Consider the following 26,210-nt stretch of genomic DNA (forward strand, 5'->3'; position numbering starts at 1 on the left):
ACAAATACAAAACCTTAATTAAAAACAAATACAAAACCTTAATTAAAAACAAATATAAAACCTTAATTAAAAACAAATACAAAACCTTAATTAAAAACAAACGTTACATAAATGCTTCTACTTTTTTTCACTAACTGGAAATGAAATGGGGTTTAATGTCCTACTGTTCTGCTCCGCCTGGGCAATTGAAGACAGGCATGTGCCATACAGTGTATTCTTACAACAAATTCCAACTGAACCATGCCGGAAAATCCTGATGAACAAAAGGACTGAGCATGGAACAACATCTTACTCAATTAACCACCATGGCTCTGATAGATAACGGAGGATATTTAACCAATGGGAGCCACGGTGGGTAAGAAGCTGGCTTGCTAGCTGGGAGGTCGCGAGTTCAATCCCTGTATTGGTTGAGAAAGTTCATCAGAATTGTCAGTGGTGCAGGACGGAGGGCCTGATAAGAAAAGCTGTCTTGTCATTCGGATGGGACGAAAAACTGAGGTCCTGTGTAAACTTTCGCGTGTACGTAAAAGATCCCTTGGAAGTTGGAATTTGATATAAGAGTAGGCCATAGTGCCCATGCCCAGGCAAAATTTCCCCCATAACACACTGTATGGTGTATGCCCATCTTCATTAGCCCAGTATAGGAGCAGAACAGTAGGATGTTAAACCCTATTTCATTTTATTTTACATTTAACCAATGAATTCCATCTAACCTGGAGAGTATGTCTTCTGTTCTATTTTAACCAAGTGAGGTATCAATAACTGTTGTTCTTCTGTTGTTACACCATTCACTTCCTGTTGACGACGTAATTCTTTATTCTTTTTATTGATCGTAAAATTCTGCAAAGAAAGTTTAAACCCATGAAAAAAACAAAATCTTATTATCAAACCACTTTGATACTATACCATGCAGATGTTGAATTACTGTGAACAAAGATAGGTTGCCAGGCAACAAAACATACACCCACAACAGCTAAATGAAATGAGGTTTGACGTCCTACTGTTCTGCTTCTATACTGGGCTAATGAAGACGGGCATACGCCATAAAGTGTGCTATGAGAGAAATTTTGCCCGGGCAGCGGCACTATCGCCTACTCTTATATCGAATTCCAACTGCCAAGGGATCTTTTACGTGCATTCCAATGTATACACTGGACATCGGTTTCCCGTATCATCCGAAGGACTAGACAGCTGTCCTTGTCAGGCCCTTCGTCCTGCAGCACTGACAAGGGGGGACCAACAACAGCTAAAGGGTTGTCGCATATTTATTCTCTTGTCAGTAATGGGGGCCATTTATTTAGATGAGTTATTATTTCTTTAAAGATTATCCAGACGTACCGTATAATAGTAATCATCTATGTAAGGATTTTCTGTTTGCAGCTGCATCAACTGTATCTTTATTATCCAGTCTTTCTCCTTCTGTGTCATGAGACCTGCGAAATCATCAGTTGAACGTCCATCACGGGGCTGTTCATGGGACGGTCTATAGTAATAGTCACGATTATAACTTGGACCTTGAAATCTTCTGTTAATATAAATAGTGACATGAGTTTGTCATTAAATTTAATTTTTCTCAACTGATATCAAAGCAAAGAAATGTGGTTTTACAGTAACACTCTTCTGCACCTACTGGACTAGTGAGGTCGGATTTACGCCATACAGTGTGCTATGAGGGCAATTTTAAACGGACAGTGGTGCTCAGGTCTACACATATTTCAAATCTAACTGTCAAGGGTTCTTTTACATACACGGGACCTTAGTTTTTCATCCCTTCCAAAAGACTAGACAACTGTTCTTGTCATTTTGTCATTGCCACGAGTATTCATGTGTTTACTGCCATGTTTGTATGGAGCCTCGTAATGGGCAAATGAAGTTTGAACAAGCTAATTTGTCTCTGCCCCAAAAATTAACAGTTCAGTTTAGTATAGCAAAGGCAGGTTTCAGAAACTGGCTCTGGTTTGCTAATGAAAATATACACTTATTATCATCAATTGCTTGCCTATATTTCAATAAACATTTAATAGGGGGAATCATTATGCTGTTTCATTTCATTCACAAGCAAAAGTTTGACAAGTGAATTCCTAACAATATAACTTACTGATGATTTTTATTGTAAGGCCTAGCTGGACTTGATTGGTTACCATAGCGATCAGGGTATGGATGGTTTCCTCTGAAATTATTCAAATTCAATAGAGTTAAGCGTTCTTTTAATATTGACAATGGTAAACATATGCCTTTGGTTTTTCCTCCTATCCGTATGAAATGAAATGAAATGAAATGGGGTTTAACGTCCTACTGTTCTGCTCCTAACCTGGGCTAATGAAGACAGGCATACGCCATACAGTGTGCTATGAGGGAAATTTTGCCAAGACAGCGGCACTACAGCCTACTCTTATATCGAATTCCAACTGCCAAGGGATCTTTTACGTGCACGCCAATGTGTACACGGGACCTCGGTTTTTCGTCCCATCCGAACGACTAGACAGCTTTCCTTGTCAGCCCCTCCGTCCTGCATCACTGACAAGGAAGAACCACGCCGGAAAATCTGGATGAACTTTCTCGGCCAATGCAGGGATCGAACATCCGACCTCCAGGCTAGCGAGCTAGCGTCTTACCCACTTAGCCACGTGATCCCCCCTATCCGTATGACCTTATGTATGCCAGGCCCTTTTGACAAAGGGAGCCAAGCTGGAAAATCCTAAGGCATTTTCTCTGCCAACTCTGGAGTCAGACACAGGGCCTCCTGGTTGGTGAGCCACAGTCACTCTCACCAAACTAATGTGGCTCCCCCTCATTGAAATAAATACACACAAAGTCATTACCTCCATAAGAAGATCAAGGGACATCATTATACTTCCCTAAAGAGCTCGACTTCGACTACCACAGTAAAGTATGATACATAACCCCCAAAAGACTGCAGTCCCCCCCCCCCCAACAGCTTCACTACAGCAGCACCTTGATCAGAACAGTTAAGTATGAAACAAAATCCTCAAAAGAGGGCACCAAAGAAATAATTCTATTCAAGTCTGCAATTCCCGAACAGCTTAAAAATACCAAAGTTTCTTGATCAGAACAGTTGGTATGAAACTGAATTCTGTGATCTCTGAACTCGGCATGTGGCCTAAAAATAGTAAATAAAGCTATGATTTACCTGGGACCATTTTGACTTCCATATTGTCCTTGACCTCTAACCTGAGGTACATTCCCTGTATTACTGAAGTTCCGATTCTGAGTCATAGCATTGGCTGAATTAAAAAAAAAAATAAAGCGTTATTTCCAGTCCTGTAATGGGGTTTAACATCCTACTTTTCTATACCAAGAGGGCTAATTAAGACGGGCATATGCCATGCAGTGTGCTATGAGGGGAATTTTGCCCGAACAGCGGCTCTACTCTACATTATTTCGAATTCCAACTGTAAAGGTTTCTTTCACATGAATGCCATTGTAAACACGGGATCTCAGTTTTTTGGTCCCATTCTAATGACTAGACACTGTTCCTTGCCAGGCCCTCAATCATGTACTATTGGAAATCATGCCAGAAAATCTAGAGGAAATTTCAATGCCAACACCTGCAGTGAACCCATGACATCCTGGTTAGCGAGCCAGCACCTTACTAAGCTAGAATAATGTGATAAAAATACAGATCTATATTTCATTTTGTTTTTTATACTTTCGATGGCCTACACCACTAGAAGATCTGATCAGTTGTTTTTCAAGGTCACGTCAGAGGTCATACAATCGGCTTTTGACCCTATGATGTAGGACATTTGATTAACCAATCAGCATTGATATTTCTAATGGATTACCCACAGTTCTGTGAACCTCATGCCAAAAGCTCACCGTAACAGACCGTTTCATTGGCTAATCCCTCACATCATCCAGAACATGTCAATGATAACAACTCTTCCAGATCCTAGTGTAGTAAACACAAGTAAAACGAAATTTTGAACTATAAAAAACGAAACGAAATAGGATCTGTGTTTTAATCTGATTGTAAGCTAGATGGTCAGCTCTTTATGTTAATCTTGCGTAATGCCAGCACATGCAGCAAACCCAGCACCTCACTGAACCAGAATGGCCAGCTCTTTATCTTAAATAATGCCTTTTAAAAAATGAAATGAAATATAAGATATGAAAACATGCATGATGTTGACATGACCTACCGTACCTAACATGACAGATTGATGTTGGTTAATATTAGTCATGATATGGTTCTGAAGCGGGGAGTGTGACAGTGGCGACATTCTCAAGGGATGTGGAGGAGTGATTGATCTTCCTAGTGGGGAATTTGATGTCATGCCAAAAACTAAAATAAACAAAAAAGGTTCACAGGTTATTATAGTATTACTGTAAAGCAAGAAAGGGTGAATCATTAAACATACATTATGCAAGAGCTAAATCTGCCTATTGCAGGCCTGAAATGTTATATAAACTATTAATTAGACATTTGTTAACATGACAAGACCATGATCAACCCTCAATGTCGTCTGATGCTTCTGATTTTCATTGGATTTGAATCCGATCTGCCGTTCAACGCCCCATTGATGATTAAACACAACAATGGATAATCGAGACTTTGTTAATTATCACGACAGCGGTAATAATGACAATCAACGCTACAGTGAAGTATTTTGATTGAAATTTTCAGCATATTTCTTTTACATTATCTATTTTTTTAACTATTACAGCGTCAACTCTTTATCTAATTTTTCATAATGTATCTTTAATTAACTGGATCAAGGAATAAACAAGAACATATATACTTATCTAGAACAATAATTACTAAGGTCACAGAAAAAATATCTGGCTCTTCGACAATCCTTACCTAAAATCTGATGTAGGAGGGAGATTCCCCACCCCCCCCGTGTTTTTATTGTCAAGGTCATTACTGTCTTCTTAGGCTAAATGACTTCTCATAAACATCACATTTCAAGGCCCTACATTTATCTCACATTGTTTATAGGAATGTATGATTATCCTTTACAGAGATTGCAGTAGATCAATTTCGAGCTGCGTAAAAATATGCAGACATTCTAAAATATTGCCTTCTTGCCCTCTACATCTGGGTGACTTAACGAGTTTCTCAAAGTACTCAATAGAAGCAAGTTAAGTGCCCTTATTTTATTGATACTGTATTTAGTTTAATGAAGACTAGAGGTTGAAGCAATATCATTGCACAGTCATTTCAATCTTTCACTTCGATAGAAAGTAAAGAACAAACTATTTCTACGCAAGCCAATATTTGATTGGCTGAATTTAACAGTTTATCGTGTATATTAGCCAATAAAAGTCTTGTATGAAATGTGCTTTATTGCTTTCAGTGCGGCAAATGAGGGGGTGTCTAAGAATAGCTACATATAGAAGACTTACTGCCATGAACTTAAAGATTATGAATCAAATCAGAAGAAATTTAAAAACCTACCGAGTACAGTAGCAGTGTGTAAACAAAGATATAATAATTTTATCGGTTATCTAAACATAACCTAATTATTCTCTTGTCAGAAAATTTTCTGGGTATAAATTATGCAGCATCCGTCAATATTTGCATTGATTTTGAAGAAATTGTGTGAAAAACCCAGATTTTTGCGTGACTGCGACCTCTGATCCTGTATCATTTATTATAGTCAGTAACATTTATCAGAGTTCCAAACTTGATAAATGAAATTACCCCACATTTTTTTTATAACGATCCTTCCTGTAACTGGGGAAATATATTTACGTGAGGTAATTGATGCAACTGTTTATATTGTTTGAAATAAAAATGAGTCATGCATTCCTTTTTAAATGATGCATTTATAAACTGTTTATGTTACATTAATATTATGGGCCAATTTTTCTTGGCATACACCAGCACAGCTGCTACCGTGGAGTTGAAAAACATTTGTCTTATATGTAATTAACTAACCTGGTGATTGTCTATGAGGTATTGGTGACATGTTACCAGTCGGAGTTATCCGCCCACTTGCTAATATCTGATGTAAAGGGGAATTGCGTCCGTCTGGATACATTTGAGTTATTGGACTAAACCCATGCGGGGCCTAAAATAGAACATAATAAAACTATAAACATTCAAAATTAGTGAACACATAATGTAACACATGATTTTTGGATATCCCAGCATGTGAACCTCTAGTTTATTTTAAATAAAAAAGTTTCTAGAGAGAAATGGGTTTAACGTCCACTCAAAACAAACTAGATCATTTCAGGACTAACATATGGTTCAATTACACTTGCACATAGGGGTCTTTAGCTGTGAGAGGAAACCAGAGGAGTCGGAAAAAAACCAAGGGGTACAGACAACCCTACTCCTTGTCACATACAAGCAGGGTGTGGAAACCATGCCACTTGTTTAGGCATTCGGTCACCCAAACACACTATCTAGTAACAACTGATAAACATAACATTAGCTGATGCATCCACACTTGATAACCTTGTCTATTACAATCCAACGCCATACTTCTGTCTGAATCAAGTCTGGATATAAGGCACCAGTGACAGACTTTTTCATGCACAAATTATCACACAACATATACTATTCAAAAAAAGTAGGGGATATTTGATTTTGGGGGCATAATACTAAAATATGCAAATGACTACGAAAAAAGTCACTATAGAACCTAACAGAAGAAACATTTCCAGTTACATGTGACGCCCAAACGCACCAATAGCTACCGCATGGAGTGCAGGTGATGCTTGGGATCATCATGGGGGTCCAACCCAAGATTTGCACGACTCTGACTTTGAATGTTACAGTCATTGTGGCATTGAATTCCAGGGTGGAAACATCAGTTTAATTGTTTTAGTGACCAGAAAACAAATTTTGATATGCGTCGGCTTACCCAAAATGAAAGGTTACGTGCCCTTGGCATGCTATAGATCGGCACAACACAGGCGGTTGTGGCGCGGACGATGAATTTTTCTCAGTCTGTCATAAGCAGGCTATGGTCCAGATACCGTGATACACAATCTGTACAGGACAGACCACGCTCAGGTCGACCAAGGGCGACAACTCAAGCCCAGGATCGATTTATCCGTACCTTGGCCTTGAGAAATCGTGTCATCACAGCAAATCAGATCAGCGCTCGTCTTCAAACAGACACTGGTGTGAGAGTGAGTGGCCAGACGATTCGGAATCGACTGCATAGGGGTCACCTTCGCGCCCGACGTCCTTGCGTGATCCCTTGTTTGAGAGATCATCACATTCAGGCAAGACGTCGTTGGTGTAGGGATCGTCAACACTGGGATAATCGACGCTGGAGCAATGTGATGTTTTCAGATGAGTCAAGGTTCACTGTTGATTTTTTGGACAGACGTAGGAGGGTGTGGCGTCGTCGAAACGAGCGCTTCCAAGACGTTAACGTCATCAGACATGATCGATTTGGGGGTGGTTCTGTTATGGTGTGGGGAGGCATCACTGTTGCTGGAAGAACGGCTTTACATGTTGTTGCAGGGCGTGTTACAGGACAGTACTACCGGGACAACATCTTGGCAGTCCATGTTGTGCCGTTCGCACGACGTCATGGCCGCCGTTTCATCTTCCAGGATGACAACGCAAGATGTCACAGGGCCAGGATCGTTACAGGTTACCTCCAACAACAGAACATCACCACATTACCTTGGCCAGCACTGAGTCCCGACCTCTCCCCCATCGAGCATGTCTGGGACATGCTTGGACAGAGGTTACGTCAACGTCAACAACGTCCTGCCAATGTCCAAGAACTTGCTGCTGCGTTGCAACAGGAATGGGACAATCTGGACCAAAATGACCTTAGACGTCTCATTAGGAGTATGCCACGTCGGATCAATGCTTGTTTGGCAAACAGAGGAGGATTTACCCGTTACTGACTTGGTTGTGATGCTGTGGTAACTTTGCTGTTTGACCCCGGGTATCATTTTACCCTTATAATGGTCAGTCTGTGCCTTACTTAGTCTAACGATCATTTGGAATAAATCGATGAATGTGAACTTCATTTCATTTTGTCATTTGTTTCTTCGTCAGTTTCATTAGGTGACTTTAATAACACTTAAAAATCAAATATCCCCTACTTTTTTTGAATAGTATATATAATTATGATATATAAAATAATTGCAACACTGCAAGGAATGAACTCCTTACAAAAGTATTTATTAATGGGTGGAAGAATCCCTGGAACGGTACAGGTCAGCGAGGATCTCAGTGATACTGTAGGGGAGAAAAGGAAGAGCTCCTTTTAAAAAATACCAAAAACATATAATCCCCCCAGACAAGACTGCAGTAGAGTAGTAGAGATTTAATTCCAGGACGCATGGGCACAATGCCCTCTATCAACTGCCATCTACTACAATCTTGTCTAGTTTTTGGTATTATAACATATACGTTGTGTGATAATTGGTGTCTGACACTGTCTGTGACTGGTCACTGGTGTCTTATGTCCAAGCTTGGGTCTGGATGTTCTTATCAAATGCTGGGCTTGTGATTTTAAGGGCCCATTATTAAAAGCAGAGGTATGCAATTATCAGGGCACATAGTTTCATTTTACTCATCATTAAAGATCCAGATGCTCAACTCTGCTCGAGCTCACCAAGCATCTTAAAAAAACGAGTTTTACCTGGACATGTCTATGATAGGGTGAAGCATGAGATAGAGGGGATATGATTGGCTGTGGAGGAATCTGTACAGGTGTTGTATATCGTTGACCTTGCATCATCATAGCACTTGCTTTAGCCGATGGAGTCGTCTCACCCCTCATCTGTCGTTCTAATTCTTCAGCAGTAACAACTCGAGGTTTGGACATCATCCGTTTCTCAATCTCTTCCAGGGTGTGAGCTTGTGGAGGGATCATGGGAGATTGGGGAATGATGTTTCTTCTCTCAATGATGGTAGGAATCTGTCAAACAGAAATAAATTTATAAATGATTAGTGTTTACAATAGTCATTAATGAGTTATTATCCCCCTTTGATGTATCACTTGACTTAGAGGTGAAATGAAATGAAATGGGGTTTAATGTTCTACTGTTCTGCCCGGACTGGGCTAATGAAGACAGACATACCCTTCCTCTGGTCCAAATCTTTTTCCCTGGTCGTTGTGTGATCTCACGAGAAAGTACCTAGGGATTCTTCAGCATAGTATCCTCTTGTCAGTGGTACATTATGAAGGACGTGGCAAGCTACAATCTAGTAGTTTGGATGGGATTTAAAAAATTGAGGTCCTGTGGGCACATTGGAAGTTGGAATCTGATGAAAAGTAGGCAGAAACGCAGCTGCCAGGGCAAAATTTCCAATAAAAGTCTACTATTATGAAGTTTACTGTCTCGCTAACACACAACTTCAGTCATCTTGACACAAGTATTAAGTTAATTTGTTTTCTCTATTGTTTATGAGTAGTGAATGTGCTGATATGACTACTATCAGTTTTACCAGAATCAGATGTTGATGGTAAACCATATCGGCCGATACACATACAAGTACCAATGGTGACTCATTAAAAATTCCTCGAATGTCATGATAATTGATGTAGACACACATTTCATTGCATAATTTAATTTTGTTTTTCTATTGGTCATGAGTGCAATGCTAGGGAGGAGAATTTAGCCGCGGCGGTGGTATTTTCACCTACTCGTAATTCCATCAATCATGGTTTTTGACATGGTAATTTGAAAACAGATTGACTTCATTTTTTCATCCCAACAAAACCAATTTCTTGCCACCAAGTGTTAAATGAGCTTGAATAAATCGGAGATTCTTTTTGTCCAATGAATGGATTTGAACCCGAAACATTCAGATAGCAAATCCTATTCCCTCGCCTCAATGATATTGACATAGAAATAAATTCAATAACAAGCAGTGTAATTAAACAGATTTTGCTCAAACCACAAAGTTACCAATACTGAACACTATATGAAATGAGATAAAACTGAAATAAATTCTAACCAAATTATATATTTGTCCAGTTTGTATAATCCACATATTGTTAACTTCCTGTCGACATTACATTATAATAATACTATGACATCACAATATCTCTGTTACCCATAGCAACCTTATGATTATGATGTCACAAAGATTGTCAATAATGACTTCAAATAATTCATTTTTATGAACAGGACCATGAGAGACAGATAGAGAAATTCGGTTTAACGCCCACTCAACCCAGATTAGGCCATTTTGTGACTAACATATGGTTCAATTATAATTCAATAATTTGCTTGCGCATGGTGGTCTTTAGCTGTAGGAGGACACAAGAAAACCCACAAGGATGGACAGACGACCCTACTCCTTGTCACGTACAAGCGGTGAATCAAAATTGTGCCACTTAATTCAATGACTGACTAATTTCACGCGCACAGGACCACAATGGTTTAGGTGTAATGTTATTGGACGCTCAATTAAAGTGTCACAGGTTTGAATTCTGCTTTCGGCTGAGAATATCTGAGATTTTCAATTAGACCTGGTTGCTTACCAGGCTCACTGCGCTGCACCATGCTGGAAAATCACAACAAAAGTTTTCCGCCAACCATAAGATCATACCAAAGTCCTTCTGGTTACACACTGTGACCTCCAGTACACCCCAGTGTGCCTCCCCCCCTCCCCAAACTACACTCTAGTATGCCCCCCCCCCCCGCATCCCCCACAATACACCCCCCCGACACCCAAGTGTGCCCCCCACCACACCCCGGTGTATAGGCTAGAAATCTTACCTTATAGTTAGACTGTTTATTATTTCTCTGTTTATTCAAGGCTTCTTCAGCTCGTGAATATCTCCAGATATCTTTACTGGATGGTGATACAAGGTGCTCTGTATCCAGGAAGGCTGGAGGGGATGAAGGCCCAAATAAATCTTCTAATCTTGCTTTATGACTCTAAATCATTAAATATGATATAAATATATATATACATGTCCCAACTATAATTAATGCTTTGAAAATATGTTTCGATAAAAATATATAGGTAACCTATTTTGGATTCAAAAAAATGTAATGGCTTCTCGTCGTTTACCTTTTCAGTCTATTTTTCTATTGATGTTTAAATGGTTATTGTGTCTTTAACGAAAATGAAATAGGATTTAAAATCCTATTGTTCTGCTAATGGAGTCGGGCTATCAAATTCAAAGTGTCAAGGGATCTTTGACATGCATGCCAATATGTACACAGGACCTCGGTTTTTAATTCCATCTGAATGACTAGACAGCTGTCCTTGTTAGGCTTTGTACTGCACCACTGACAATGGGAAACCACTCCGAAAAACCGCGATAACAAACCGGCAACCTCCAGTCTAGTGAGCTAAAATCTTACTCACTTAGCCAAGTTCGCTCCCAGTGTTTTTAATGATATTAACAAAATGTTACAGCACAAATTTCAAAATGCATTATTTCCAAGTCTGCCTTGTTGAGTAAAGTTTATCAAATTACCTGAGGTATGGGTCTATTTCTGGAGGCATTTAATATAGCTGGATCTTCCAGATCTTCTTCGTCATCAACCACCAGTTGGGATATACTCTGTTCTAAATATTCCTGATAATAAACAAAAACAATCAATCAATAAATTCATTGTACGTTTCTCTCTGGGGAATCGCACCGGCCATACATCGGTCATTTTGAATGTCACGTGATATGTCCTTCAGCCTTTCGCTTCATAAAGATCTAAGATGGCAGCACTAACTCTTGTTTCTTCAGAAATTTTGTGTATTTTACGCTCATATCGCTGAATCACTCAACATTGCGCACTAAAAATAGTTCCCGGCAAATCATCAAATCACTCGTTTTTGAATGAAATTTTGATGTCAAAATGTGGAAAATATTCCAAGGATCATCAATATGTAACTCATGCAACGAACCGATGCCTATTTGTCGAGAAATCAGCAGCATTTCAGTCAAATAAATCCAGCCAATCAGGAGCCACTGGGAGAGGAGCTTCGGAACCAAATTCAGACAGAAACATGACCAGCGAGATTTCCCACAAAGAGGGACACATGGAGTAACATTCACTCAACACAAACTATTTGGGGAATGACATGTTCAATTTTATTTCAATAATTTGCTTGTATATAGGAGTCTTTAGCTGTGGAAGGAAACTGGAGTACCCAGAGAAAACCCATGAGGTTGGACAGGAGACCCTTCCCCTTCTCATATACTAGCATAGAATCGAGAACCAATGGGACTGAGATCACCACATTGTTACAGATCTAAACTGCTAATTCCTGTTCCATTTTCCCTTGTGATTATCAGTGAATTATAGATTTATACCTCTTGGGACCTGTAACTTTTCTCTGCCGTGTCAAAACCTGAATCTTTTGTCTTGTTGCCATTTTGTCTGGAATCGGAGAAAGAATCCAGTTCTTCTGCCATGCGTTCATGTTCCTCCTCCCAGTCGAAATGCTCTAAAACAAGATTCAATAAATTATAGTTTTAATTGAAATGAAATCAATATAATCACCAATGATGCTCTTGATTTAGCATGATAAACTGTAACCCAGGTATCACTTAATTTTGTGTATCTAGCACTAATTTCTTTCACATTCATTGATTTAATATCAAATCTTTGTTTAAAAATTCGTAAAATTCATAAAAATTGTTTAAAATCACTAAAAATCATCTAATTTGTGCTTGTGTCCAGTGTAAAGATGACTGATTAATTTTGCTAATGAGTGTCCAATTTACAAGTATTTAATTTCCTGACCACTGTTCAAAAATTAATCATTTTTGATCATTAATCAATTAAGTTGTTTATTTTTTAACAGTGATTGAGAAATCAAGCACTTGTAAATTGGACACTCATTATCAAAATTGAATGGTCAGCTTTAAACTAGACAGAAGTACAAATTAAACGATTTATGGTGATTTTAAACAGTTTTTTATGAATTTTTAAACAAAGATTGGATATTAAACGAATGTGAAAGAAATTAGTGCTAGATACACAAGATTAAATGATACCTGGGTTACAGTGATAGCTAATCAGAGTGGGAGAAACTATATGACATTGTTCAATAATATTTCTATAATCAGCTTGTGCGTTAAGTTCTTTAGCAGTTGGAAATGAAATGAAATGGGGTTTAACATCCTACTGTTCTGCTCCGACTGGGCTAATGACATACGCCATACTGTGTGTTATAAGGGAAATTTTGCCTGGACAGTAGCACTAAGGCCTACTGTAATATCGAATGCCCATTAATCTTTTACGTGCACACAAGTGTGTACACGGGACCCCACTTTTTGTCAAATAGACTATACGTTGTCCTTTGCCAGGCCCTCGGTACAGCACCACTTTCTCGGTCAATGCAGGGATCGAACAGTGGGCCTCCAGGTTAGCGGAGACAACGTCCTATCCACTAAGCCACTGTGGATCCCCCAGGATTGAAACCCCGAAAGTTTCATCTCGACCAACACAGGGATTCTAGTTCAATTCCCTGACCGTTTGACTATTACAGACACCACCTTGACAGGTTAAACATGCTAATATTATAGCTGGATACCAGTATTGTGGTAATATTATCATAGCTTACCATCCACGCCATCACCAAATGTTTCATCATTTAAAATATCGAAATCATCCTCTTCTTCTGGTGCCGACATTAATTCACTACTTGTTGACGGTAACTCTCCTTTGCCTCCCAGCAACTAAAATATATTGAAAGATATTCAGAAAATCTTCACAGTGTAAAATCCAATGAATTCGAATCTTAAGCCACAATATCTGGATCTTCATAATCAACCAGTCTGAATAGACTCAATAGAGCAGACCTTAATTATGGTCAGCAGGATGGAGGGACTGGCAAGGAGAATGTCTAGTTCTTTGGATGGGTAAAAAACAAGGTCCTGTGTAAGAGTAGGCTGTAGTCTACATTTCTGCACCAAATAGGCTAACGAAGACAGGCATACGCAATGCAGTGTGATCTAAAGAAATTTTGCATTGACAGTTCTGCATTCCACTCTTATTTCGACTTACAAATGTCAGGGTATCTTGTATTTGCTGCTAATAGTTAACAGGGGATGTTTTCTATCTCTTCCGAAAGAAAGAGAGAGAAATGGGGTTTAACGTCCACTCAACACAAACTAGGTGATTTCTTGACTAACAAATAAATGGTTCAATTTTATTTTTAAATAATTTGCTTGTGTGTAGGGTTCTTTAGCAGTGGGAGGACACCGGTAGACCCGGAGAAAACCAACGAGGTTGGACAGGCAACCTTACTCCTTGTCACGTTTAAGCAGGGAATTGAAACCACGCTACTTGACTAAATGACGGACTTTGTGATTTCATGTGCATGCATTAAACCACTAGACCACCCAACTCCCCTGAATCAGTAACAGCATTTAGATCTAACCATAAACTGTGACAGTTGAGATAAAGTCTGATGCTAAGCCTAAGGTCCCCAGTAAAACCATTATCACCTACGGCCTAAATTTTAGAAGATCTATATGTCAGGCTGTGTTCTAGCCCAAATTGTTTTAATCATTCCCCTGTTGGTATAGCCCATGAATTGAGAAAATAATCTTGCATCTATCTATTTATTGAGATAAAAAAAAAATGAACTGTGTAATTAATGTGTATAATTCATGGAAGCTCGGCCAGCTGAATGACACCAAGCTTAACCCAAGCGTATTTACAGCAAGAAAATATCAAATAACACAGATTTAGATACTAAAAGAATTTCATTTAGAGTCCAACAGATCCAGGGAACCTGCCTGATAGAACATGCTTTAAGGAGAGAGAGAGAGAGAGGGAGAGATGGGGTTTAACATCCACAAACCAGGTCATTTCTGGACTGACATGGTTCAATTTTATTTCAATAATTAATAAGCTTGAAACCGGATGTCCTAGAGAAAACCCACGAGGTTGAACAGGCGACCCAACTCCTTGTCACGTACAACCGGGGAATCGAACCCACGCCAGTTCACTATTGACAGATCTTATGATGCAACGTGCACACGCTAACCATCTAACCATTCGGTCATCCAACCCCCCAATGCTTTAAGGAAAGATGGACCCCAGCAGGAAAGTGAAAGAAAGGGGGAGGGGGGGGAGGAAATGTGCAGAAGAATGGACAAAAAGAACAATGTTTATCATGGCTAGAACTTGGAAAATTAACAAAAGATAGAGACAAATGGACACCAATAGGAATGCAAAAGAGGGGGAGAACAAAAGAACTGTGGAGAACCGACAAAAAAATATCATAGGCAGAACTTGAAAAATACTCCCTGGGGCTGAGCTACCCCTATACACCAAATTTCCACTTTGGGACAGTCCTAGTGTAGCTGCCAACCCTGAACAGACTGTTACAATTATTAGTATACATGTAGATAAAGCATAGAAAAATAAAACTACATAATTGTGCTGTTTATTTATTGTTCAATGTAACTTATTTCAGTTGAAACTCCCATTTAACTATCTACAATGTGGACTATGACAATCCACCAAAGGTTATATATACTGAGCGCCATGGAAAACGCATCACTTAGTTTTTCGTATAACAAAATGATCCTGTAAACATATCTTATTTATTTTGCTTCTTATTGTGAACAATATTCAAATGGGAACACATCAAGAACAACACATTTGTACACTTATGGATGTTTAATCTGTAATCAACGGTACAAAATCAGAGGGGTCAAAACCAAAAGTAAGACACAGATGTCAGTAGCACGTGTGTCCTCCACGGGCTCTTACGCACGCTGTACAGCGATGTCGCATGGAATTAACGAATGTGTAGGGCGGTCCGGTGATGAAATGTGAAGCCTCCCCACACCATTACACTTCCCCCACCCCGCAGTCTACAAGTAGTTCCCCAAGAAGTCTCCACACACGTTGACGGCCATCAGCGTGATAAAGATGAAAGCGACTCATCACTCAAGAGCACACTTTGCCAGTCTACTCTTCTCCATGTCTGGTGTCCTTGAGCCCATATCAATGATCCCTGAGGATAGCTCCAACATAAGGTCCTCCTGCACGGAGTCCTACTTCTCTTAGACGACGTCTTACGGTGTTCGCACTTACTGGTCCTTGTCTTCCGACGACTGCTGCACCTGTTCGAGTCGCTGGCGAATCTGTCACGCAGATGAGTGACCCGGATGTTCAACCAACCTTACAATAGTGGACTGATGACAATCGAAGTGTCTGGCAATAGCACGTGTAGACATGCCAGCCCTGGACATTCCCACGGCTTCATTCCGTTGATTTTCAGTAAGTCTTGGCATCTCTAGCTCGATTCCTTCACACGTCCAACAACAAATTACGACAGATTGACGTTTCACAGTTCATGTACTGCACATTAAGTTGAAAACATGCTTTTAAAGGGCTCACACACAATGCTGCACGTGAATATTGGGTTTTTCATGTGCATCTCGTGCAATTTATTTTTTGCACACGGGTCGATATTTTTTGCGTTTGGGAGCATTGTGTGAAACAATAGTTCATAGTATTGCATAATATTATACATATAAAACAACCTTGTAATAAAATATTTGGGAAAAAAAGTGATGCGTTTTCCATGGCGCTCAGTATATCACACTCCATTCGGTCGGACTCCGAAATATTATTATTATTATAGGCCTACTGCATTTCCAATATGTGCATGATTGTTGTCTTGGAATGTGGTTTTAGTCTTGTCAACACAATATTGACATCAGTCATTATGAGCCTAACATACATGTTTGATTATTCTCATTTCAGTTGTTACATGTGTAATGTGAGAATTTTGCCTGGATGGCAGCTTTTCTACATAGACCTACTTTTCTAACTTCTGTATGTGTACAGAAATATGTGATCACGAGTGTGAACTCAGTTTTTTTTTTCATACATGTACCATCTGAACAACCAGGCATATTTTCTTTGGCAGCCCAGGCAGCAGATTTCATCCTCTGAAAAGTCACAACCAGATTCTTGAGATGAGAGGGATGTGGCAGGCATACTACTCGACCACCAAAGGAGATCTCAAAGAAAGATTGGAATATCACCCAAGGCCAACCTAACAAGAGTAAACAAGAGCACATTTTTGTTGCTCATTTTGCTGTCCCTGGAAGAGCTGGACATATATATTTAGTCCTTGTTATCCGTCTCTCAGAGGCCAGGAAATAAGAACAATATCTATGATTAATTCTAATCCTGAACCCACAAACGATTTGATGATTGTGGAAATATCACCATGTTGTGAAACTGAAAATTAAATAGGTCTAGTGAAAAAAAAAAGAAAAATCCTAAAAAAAAGTCTTTGACGAAAATAAGGGCTTGTTTATTGATTTCGAGATATTAGTATTGGTGGGTAAGATATGGGATCAAAAGATGGAAAAGACGTGGTTTAATCTAATATTGGCAATTATTTATACAAATGTAGGTGAAGTGCGTGAACTTACAGGAAAGCTCGACTTTCCTACAACCTGCATCTTCGTCATTTCACGCCATATTCGCTAACAATCTCCGCAGCTAATGTATTTCAAGAAATGTTTTAAAATGAATCTAATCAAAAATTTCATATAAGGTTTCTTATAGGAGGGGATTCTGAAATTAAATACTTTTATAATTTTTAATGTTCTTTATGTAAACTTTTCTATGCGTTTTCTCGAAAATTTTGATAGGCGACGTCTTCCAGACATTTCCAATTGTGATTGTTTTTAGCGAACAATTAAGTCTGGATAATCGATCCAAACATTTCTCCGGTCGATTTTCCGCCATTATTCGTAAAGGAACGGAAATTGCCGATATTTATTGCTTGATTTGATTCTACGGGTTTATTTTAATGCAAAAGGGGCAAATTAAACCAAAAACCGAACAAACTAAATATTTACTTGTGTGCTATGTTAAAACACCGTGTTTGAAGCGTACACTTTAGTGGTTTTGTGCTCAGTTATTTTATTCCGTTATGGCCGAAGTCGACATTGCCGAGGACATTCCGAACGGAGACGATTCGGCCTTCGTGGATGAACATCAACAAGCAGCCGATACAGAACACGATGTCCAATCCCAAGACCATGTTATTGCTGACAGTGTTCACGAATCGATCACCCCTGATCAAGTTTTCGTTGCAACATCACAGGGACTTATATCTGCCGACCAACTTCGAGAAGCAGGAATAAAAACGACGCATATTGTTATCCATGATAACACGCTGACGACAGTCGATTCGGGGGGACTGAAGACACCAACCACTCCCCTCCCCCCACCTACCCCAGCTACACCTCTCAGTAAAGAAAGAGGTTTTAAATATCAATGGGACACCTCCGTACACCAGATGATTTTACCAGTTAGGTGTAAAAATTTAAATGGAGAGCTCCATAAAAATAGATTTGGTTCAGGTGATTATAGCCTATTATTCAGTCGAATTGGTGTATTTTATGATATTGGTGTCTGATTCATTAAAAAGTGCTTGAAGTTCAAGTCGAATGCCAAAAAGAGAGGAAAATGCAGCGCGCAGTGATCAGAATAACCAGATATGATTTATTTCCGACCTTATACATGTAGTTATATAGTCTAGATAGCCTGGCTGAATTAAAACAAATGTGTATGCTAGTCTATTTAATTAGCCAGGTTGATTCAGAAACGTAGGGGAACCGTGGTGGCTCCATGAGTAAGATGTTGGCTCGCTAACCCAGAGGTCCCTTGTTCGATCCCGGTTTTGGTTAGGAAAGTTTATCAGGATGGTTCCCTCTTGTCATTGGTGCAGGACAGAGGGCTTGGCAAGGGACAATGTATAGTCATTTGGATGGGATGAAAAAACAATTCCCTATGTAGAAGTTAGCGTGCATGTAAAATAAAGTTGGAATTTCGAAAGATTAAACCATCCTGCATAATTTTGGTAAATGTATTTTTATTTTATTTTTGAACTTATTGGCAGGTGGTCGTGGTAAATGTATTAAATATGAAGAGAATTGGTATACACCTAACGAGTTTGAATCATTAGCTGGTCGAGCGAGTAGTAAAGATTGGAAGAGAAGTATTAGATATGGAGGACGTACGTTACAGTGTGTTCTAGAGGATGGTTTATTAATGGCGCACGCTACCTCTTGTACATGTGCTTCTTGTTGTGATGACGAAAGTGTGGTGAGTTGTTTGTTTTACAGATCTAATCTCAGATTATATTATTCTTCATGTGTTCGAAAAAACTCTCTTTGGTTGTGATTATCAAGTGACTTGTTAATAGAGTCTTTAGTCTTAAGACCTTTTATTATCATAGCAATGGAACGTGGCAATTAAGTCTACATAAGCTAAATCTTGTCAAACTTTCAAACATTCATAACTTTGCTCAGAATAAAGCAGTTTGACTGAAATTTGTATTTTATTCATTTTGTATTATCTATTTTTAAACTGTTATACATGTAACAAGAATGACCAGCTCTTTATCGAAATCTTACATAGTGTCTCTTTAATTAATTATTTTGCAGACTGGCCCAGTTCGATTATTTGTACCATATAAAAGGAGAAAGAAAGAAAGTGAGAGTGGTCCCCCTTCACCAACTGGTTCTATGTCAAAGAAATCACGGATTGGTTCCATTAAAACAACTACTTCACCACTTACTAAAGATGAAAAGTGTAAGGTTACCCATTGCCTAAGTTATAAAAATGCTTCAGTTCACAGCAGATTCTTTTCTAGACTTGCATCACTTTATACGATCGGTGGGGCATGCAGGTGTGCATGCATTTGACACCAGTGCTGGCTCGATATATCGTTGAATCAATCTACCACGATTCACCTTTTCATGATTCACGTACTTATGGAGGTTTTGTTGTTGCTTCAGTAAGTAACCTGTCATCTTAATTATCCACGTCACACATTATTAATAGGTACACAAACACTTTTGGTCCTTATTTTGATCCAAATTAATATCGTGATATGAAACAGTTTTATTTCTTCAACATCGGCAGAACTAAAAATATCAATTATTCATTTATCCTGTTACCTTGGTAAATATTGACCTGTTTATGAATTGTGATGCGAATCGTATCATAGCACTTAAATCGCAATACATATCATGACTGCAGTGGCAATACGCAGCACTACTTGACATCATAAGGTCCGTGGTGGTATCAATACCAAGCATGTACGACGTGAAACAGTGTAGGTTCGTCTACCCAATTTTCTTCCTAGTACATTCAAGTGAATTATTTAAATAAAATGACCTGTTTGGCATTGAGTGGAAATGAAACGGAATTTCTCTCCCCATCTTTTGTACGCTGCATCGAATGAAATTAATGGGAGAGATAGTATTTTACATTTTTCTATCTTGATTTATTTATATAGATATTGTGTCGATGGCGAATGGCGTGAGTTCCACCATGACACGAACATGTGCTGTTAGTCATCATATGCAGATGGGATCTAATAAAGAGGGTGAAACTGTACAGATAGTAACAGCTGATAGTGCAGGCAACCTTGTAGCCGGAGGTAAATTACTCACACACATTAAAGTCACTGAGACATATTAATTTTTCTTGGTTTAAATAACATTAAAATTAAAAAAGATTCAGTATTTAACTATAAAAAAAAATAAATAAATATTCATCTCCCAGCTGAATTGATATTTTACATAGAAAATTGTGGATATTTTACACAGAAAATTACTGATATTTCAGTTTAAGAATTATAAATGATTTACACAGATCCAAAATTATAGATATTTTAAATAAAAAATTATAGATATTTTAGATAAAAAAATATATAGATATTGTAAATAAGAAAATTATAGATATTTTAAATGAAATTTTTTATAGATAATTTAAATGAAAAAAATGATAGATACTTTAAGTAAAAGAACTATAGATATTTTGAATAAAAAAATGATAGATATTTTAAATAAAAAAAATGATAGATATTTTAAATAACAAAAAGATAGATATTTTACATTGAAAAAAAAAAAATGATATTTTAGATACAGTTGTCATGACACCAATAGCCCTAGCCCCTGCTCCAAAAGCTACTGTAGTCACCATGGATGTCACAGAACAGAAAAACTGGTGGCAACTTGAAGAGGTAAGTGAAATGAAATGGTGTTTGTCATCTTAGTTACACTTCTAGTATGAGGGAAATTTTGCCCTGACCGCTGCAGATCCAACTACTGGGGGAACATTTAACGTGCTGCAATGGTATACCTGCAACATCAATTATTCATTCTATCTAAACCACTAATTTGATGAGATGGACTATTAAGTGTCAATTTATTTGAAGTCTATGTTTATAAGGATCTTGTATTAATGTAGGAAGTGGTATGGTCAATGAACAACAACTTCAGGTTTTCCTCATTTAGATAAATTCTGGCCTTTAATCATTTATCGAAAGAAAGATGTCTGATGAAATGAAATAGGGTTTAAAATCCTACTTTTCTGCAGCAACTGGGCTAATGAAGAAAAAAGATTTGAGTTGTTGTCTTATAGCTTTTTTAAATTTTGGTGTTTTTTTTATTATCCAGTAATTACTTTTGTTATCCAGTATTTACTATGAATGCTGTTTTCTTTTTGTTATCCAGTATTTATATTTGTGTAATTTAGATCTCTAATAATCTGTTGTTACAAGTACAACAATTAAAGGCTATGATAGAACAAGTAAGACAACAGAGTTTAATATCTAAAGAAAGTCAACTACAACAACTGAGATTACAGATGGAGAAGGAGAAACAAGATGTGAGTTGGAGGGTTATTTTACAACTGGGAACGACTAGAGTAATATTTTACAATTGGGAGGGACTGGAGGAATATTTTACAATTGGGAGGGACTGGAGGGATATTTTACAATTGGGAGGGACTAGAGTAATATTTTACAACTGGGAGGGACTGGAGGAATATTTTACAATTGGGAGGGACTAAAGGGATAATTAACAACACAGAAAGAGAGACAGAGAGAAATGGGGTTGAATGTCCAATCTGTTAAACCCTCTTTCTCTCCCGTTTTACTTATACCCATATAAATGTATTTTTGTCTTCTATTTACAGGCTATCAAAGCTATAAATGCACAGCGTATCGAGGCCCAGATGAACTTGTCACGAGTCGTGATGGAGGAGCGTGCCCAGAGAGACATTGCTATTCAGCAGGCGTTGGCCCATGCTCGCTCGGAATTACAGGATAAAGTAGAATCGGTGACTGTGGTTTCTGACGATAAAGTGACTTACAATGTGACGTGGTCACATCAGAATAATCAAACGAACACAACCATTGATAAAATCATGGACGGTGAAGAATCAGACTCTGATAAAGAAAAGGAGTAATATGTCAGAAAGGAGTTCACTTGTCACCAAGGCGACATCCTTAATTTCAATCATGTTTGATGAGATGTTTTGAGATAATGAATTTTTCATTAAGACATAGAAAATGAACACAATGACAAAGATAATGAATATTTCAGCTTCATTAAGATAATGAATATTTCAGCTTCATTATTACAAAGTTTTTACATTGGAACATTATTATACCGAGCGTTGCTATAAGACATGTGGAGGGTGAGGGGGTGTAGCTTTATAGTGTAGCCCTTGTGTACAAGCCTGTATTTTTTAAATTTTAACATTGTGCTGCAGATTTATCATAAATATCAGTACAAAATAAGGAGATCAATATATTCCGGACAGAATGACAGGCATCAGTGAAAGCATGCCTGATATAGTATGAATTTGTGCCTGAGAAGTGACATTAAGGGTTTTTGAAATACAGATGTGACATCATCCTTTGATGCTGGTGTACCATTATTTTAAATAATGGTACCGACAACGTGCTAATCGTACATTATTTATATTTGATAAAGGGAACATCGGACTCGTGTGACGATTACATTGAACTGCATGTGCAGGATAGTGTCTTGTCATTTTCGGTATCCTTCATTTACTCCACTAACCTCTGGGTCCATCCACAGGGTTTTCACAAATCTAAATTATCTACCCTTGATCGTAGCGTTATTTTACGAACCAATCAACAAACAGTTTACATACCAGTCTTGGTGTCGTCATTGTTTACGTTCACCACAATAATCTTAGTTGCAATAAAATGTGAGTTACTTCCCTTCGCCCACTCAGCACTCGATTGGATGATAAAAATAGCAGAAGTATAATTTGACTATGTCTCTCCCATGGATGGACCCAGAGGTTAGTGGAGTGTCTGTATTTAAAGTTGTTTAACTGTCTTGAGCGTAATATATTGAAACAACACTCAGACTACATGTAATGGCCTTGTGTATTATCAATATATTACTTAATTTCTCTGTTTCGACCATTAAACGACTCTAGTCAGTGAACCCTACTATATCTCTACTGCTATTGTGAATTTCTATAACTAAATCACTGAAGATACATAATTTGCACACATAATGAACTTTTCTTTTTTGCCTTTGTATAAAATTGTAAAAACTTTAATTAAAGGACAAAGTAGCAATGTGATACCCATCTACCAAGGCCATACTTAGAATAAATTTTAATTGACCTACTATCAATTTTTAATACATTGCATTGGGAAGCTACATGTACAACCCTTTTTAGTTTTTAGGTAATTTAGAGTTAGAGAATTTCATTAATTCCCATGCGTAGGGGGTATTTAACAGTGGGTGGGGGTTGGACAGGCGATCCTTATCACTACAAGTGGGTAATCAAAACCGCGCCATTTGACTCATTGACACCTTATGATACAACGCGCACGCCTTAACCATTTGGCCAACACCACATCCACCACCCCCCACCCCCCACCCCACACGCACACACACACCCCCTCATCTCTTGATCTTGAATCCCTTGCAAATACAATATTGTAATAGTTGAAATTTCTTAAAAGAATAGCAGTCCCAATATGGTTCAATTTTTTTTCGGTGGTTAAAAAGATAATGTCAAATCTCTCAAATGATGGTCATCAGTAATGAGATTTAGTTCTTCTAAAAGATCTGTTGAAATTTAGCTTCTTTTTTCTAGAGGTGCTTGGTTTTCAATAGCTCCAAATATGTAAAGATTTGAAAATTTAAGAAAAAAAAATCACTCACATGGGCCTATTTACCAAGATTCCAAAGAACCACATGTAGAGATCAAACTGGGTTGTCCATATTGATTTGTTTGTTATAGAAATAAAATGAAATGATATGAAATGGGGTTTAACGTCCTACTATTCTGCTCAGACTGGGCTAATGAAGACGGGTATACGCCATACAGTGTGCTATAAGGGAAATTTTGCTCGGGCAGCAGCACTATGGCCTACTGTTATATCAAATTCCAACTGCAAAGGGATCTTTTACGTGCACGCCAATGTATACACTGGACCTCTGTTTTTCGTCCCATCCAAACGACTAGACAACTGTTCTTGTCAGGCCCTCCGTCCTGCACCACTGTCAAGGGGAAACCACGTCGGAAACGTTTGTTATAGACCATATATATAACAGAGATTGCATGTATACAATATTGTTTATATTAAACAATATACTTATATAGGATAAGATAAATAAAGTTACTGGCCTTAAATAGACTGGATAACCTACTCTTAATTAAATCCAGCTTGTTCCGACTCAAGACACTTTTCTGACTTGAGACTGGGCAGCCTTCTTAGAACAGGTTATCCTGTCTATAGACTTAACAAAACACAGACTGATTTGGTTTTAGCGACAGACAAGCCCATTTGTCTGGATTTTTGGTCTAGTGGGAATTGTATTAATATCTTAATGCTTTAATTTTTAGACTTCACATAAAATTTAGAAGTGCCAAATCTGATTAAGCACAATCTAATTAAAACACAGATCCTATTTCGTTTCGTTTTTTTATAGTTCAAAATTTCATTTTACTTGTCTTCACAACACTAGGATCTAGAAGAGTTATTATATAACAGGTATTCTAGTTGATGTGATGAATTAGCCAATGAAACAGTCTTTTACAGCGAGTTCTTGGCGTTCTCTGTACAGAACTGTGGGTAAACCCCTAGGAACGTCAACATTGATTGATTAATCAATGTTTGGTGTCATAGGGTCAAAAGCCGCTCGGATGACCTAATCTGATTAAGCACAATCTAATTAAAACACAGATCCTATTTCGTTTCGTTTTTTTATAGTTCAAAATTTCATTTTACTTGTCTTCACAACACTAGGATCTAGAAGAGTTATTATATAACAGGTATTCTAGTTGATGTGATGAATTAGCCAATGAAACAGTCTTTTACAGCGAGTTCTTGGCGTTCTCTGTACAGAACTGTGGGTAAACCCCTAGGAACGTCAACATTGATTGATTAATCAATGTTTGGTGTCATAGGGTCAAAAGCCGCTCGGATGACCTAAGACGCGACCCCCCAGTACAACTGGTCAGATCTTCATGTAGTGTAGGCCATCGAAAGTATATTAAAAAAACGAAACGAAATATAGATCTGTATTTTAATCAGATTGGATAAAGCACTAACTGTTATTTGAATTTAAAGTTTAATATGAAACCAATTTGTATATATCTGTATCTTTAAATAGAATTTCTATTTAAATCAATAATAATTGAAGAAAAAGAGTTGTGTGGAATACTTTAAGACACTCAGTGTGGGCTGGGGGAGTAGCAAAGCTCGAGTGCACTGGTCCATTGACTTAAAGTTTCAGTCCTGATATGGGCTGAAAAGAACCCCGGAGATGGGGGTCTAGTGGTTTAACTCATGTGTGTCAAGTGGTTTAACTCATGTGTGTCAAGTGACATGGTTTCAATTCCTCGCTTGAATCGCCTGTCCAACCTCGTGGGTCTTCTCCGGGTCCTCCGGTTTCCTCCCACTGCTAAAGACCCCTATGCGCAAGCGAATTATTGAAATCAAAATTAACCCATATGTTAGTCCAGAAATGAACTAGTTTGTGTCGAGTGGACATTAAATCCCATTTCTCTCTCTCTCTCTCTCTCTCTCTCTCCTCGCTTGAAGTGGCAAGGAGTTGGGTCGCCTGTCCCACCTCATGAACCCCTCCCAGAGCTGAAACCAATACGCGCATGCAAATTATTGAAATAAAATTGAATCATATTATGTTAGTCCCTAAATGACCTAGTTTGTGTCAAGTGGACGTAAAACCCCATTTCTCTCTCTCTCTCTCTCTCTCTCTCCGGAAGTGAGAAAATAGTAAAATGAACACTTTGCAGTTGGAATTTGATGTAGAAGGCTGGACAATACCACTATCTGGGCAAAATTCTGCTCCTAGCATTGCACAGGTAACCATAGACCATAAACTCCTTTCCACTTCGCATTTGGTTGTTCACTCCAAACCTCTGGATAATCCATGTCTTTCAAAAAAAAATAATAAATTGAACATCCTACTGTTCTTCACCGACTAGGCATATTCCAT

At 38.2% G+C, this 26,210-nt stretch overlaps 2 protein-coding genes across 4 annotated transcripts in view; one reads left to right on the top strand and one right to left on the bottom strand.

Moving 5' to 3' along the window:
• The window catches only part of LOC126811402 (protein PAT1 homolog 1), a 29,192-nt gene extending 11,786 nt beyond the window's left edge, over positions 1-17,406 (bottom strand). The window contains exons 1-12 of one of the 2 annotated variants that reach the window (XM_050536989.2): positions 17,322-17,406; positions 13,478-13,592; positions 12,222-12,355; positions 11,388-11,489; positions 10,678-10,839; positions 8,589-8,867; positions 5,906-6,038; positions 4,169-4,306; positions 3,152-3,245; positions 2,099-2,170; positions 1,339-1,525; positions 714-840 (exon numbers count right to left, since the gene is read on the bottom strand). In XM_050536989.2, the coding sequence (XP_050392946.2) occupies positions 714-840; positions 1,339-1,525; positions 2,099-2,170; positions 3,152-3,245; positions 4,169-4,306; positions 5,906-6,038; positions 8,589-8,867; positions 10,678-10,839; positions 11,388-11,489; positions 12,222-12,355; positions 13,478-13,592; positions 17,322-17,360 (1,582 nt within the window). In that variant the 5' untranslated portion in view covers positions 17,361-17,406. The remainder of the gene's footprint in view (positions 1-713; positions 841-1,338; positions 1,526-2,098; positions 2,171-3,151; positions 3,246-4,168; positions 4,307-5,905; positions 6,039-8,588; positions 8,868-10,677; positions 10,840-11,387; positions 11,490-12,221; positions 12,356-13,477; positions 13,593-17,321) is intronic. The other variant, XM_050536990.2, reaches the window with a different exon arrangement.
• A 226-nt stretch (positions 17,407-17,632) lies between these two features.
• LOC126812598 (deformed epidermal autoregulatory factor 1 homolog) lies at positions 17,633-23,922 on the top strand. Of its 2 annotated transcripts, XM_050539066.2 has the most exons (7): positions 17,633-18,260; positions 18,800-19,005; positions 19,347-19,494; positions 20,204-20,347; positions 20,832-20,932; positions 21,448-21,579; positions 21,889-23,922. In XM_050539066.2, exons 1-7 carry the CDS (start codon positions 17,828-17,830, stop codon positions 22,159-22,161), a joined length of 1,437 nt encoding a protein of 478 aa, XP_050395023.1. In that variant the 5' UTR covers positions 17,633-17,827; the 3' UTR covers positions 22,162-23,922. The 2 variants fall into 2 exon arrangements, with proteins under 2 accessions (XP_050395023.1, XP_050395024.1); XM_050539067.2 differs by lacking the exons at positions 17,633-18,260; positions 18,800-19,005; positions 19,347-19,494 and adding an exon at positions 19,522-19,699.
• Positions 23,923-26,210: the final 2,288 nt, after the last annotated feature.

Source organism: Patella vulgata, chromosome 2, assembly GCF_932274485.2.
Source record: "Patella vulgata chromosome 2, xgPatVulg1.2, whole genome shotgun sequence".
NCBI lineage: Eukaryota > Metazoa > Mollusca > Gastropoda > Patellidae > Patella > Patella vulgata.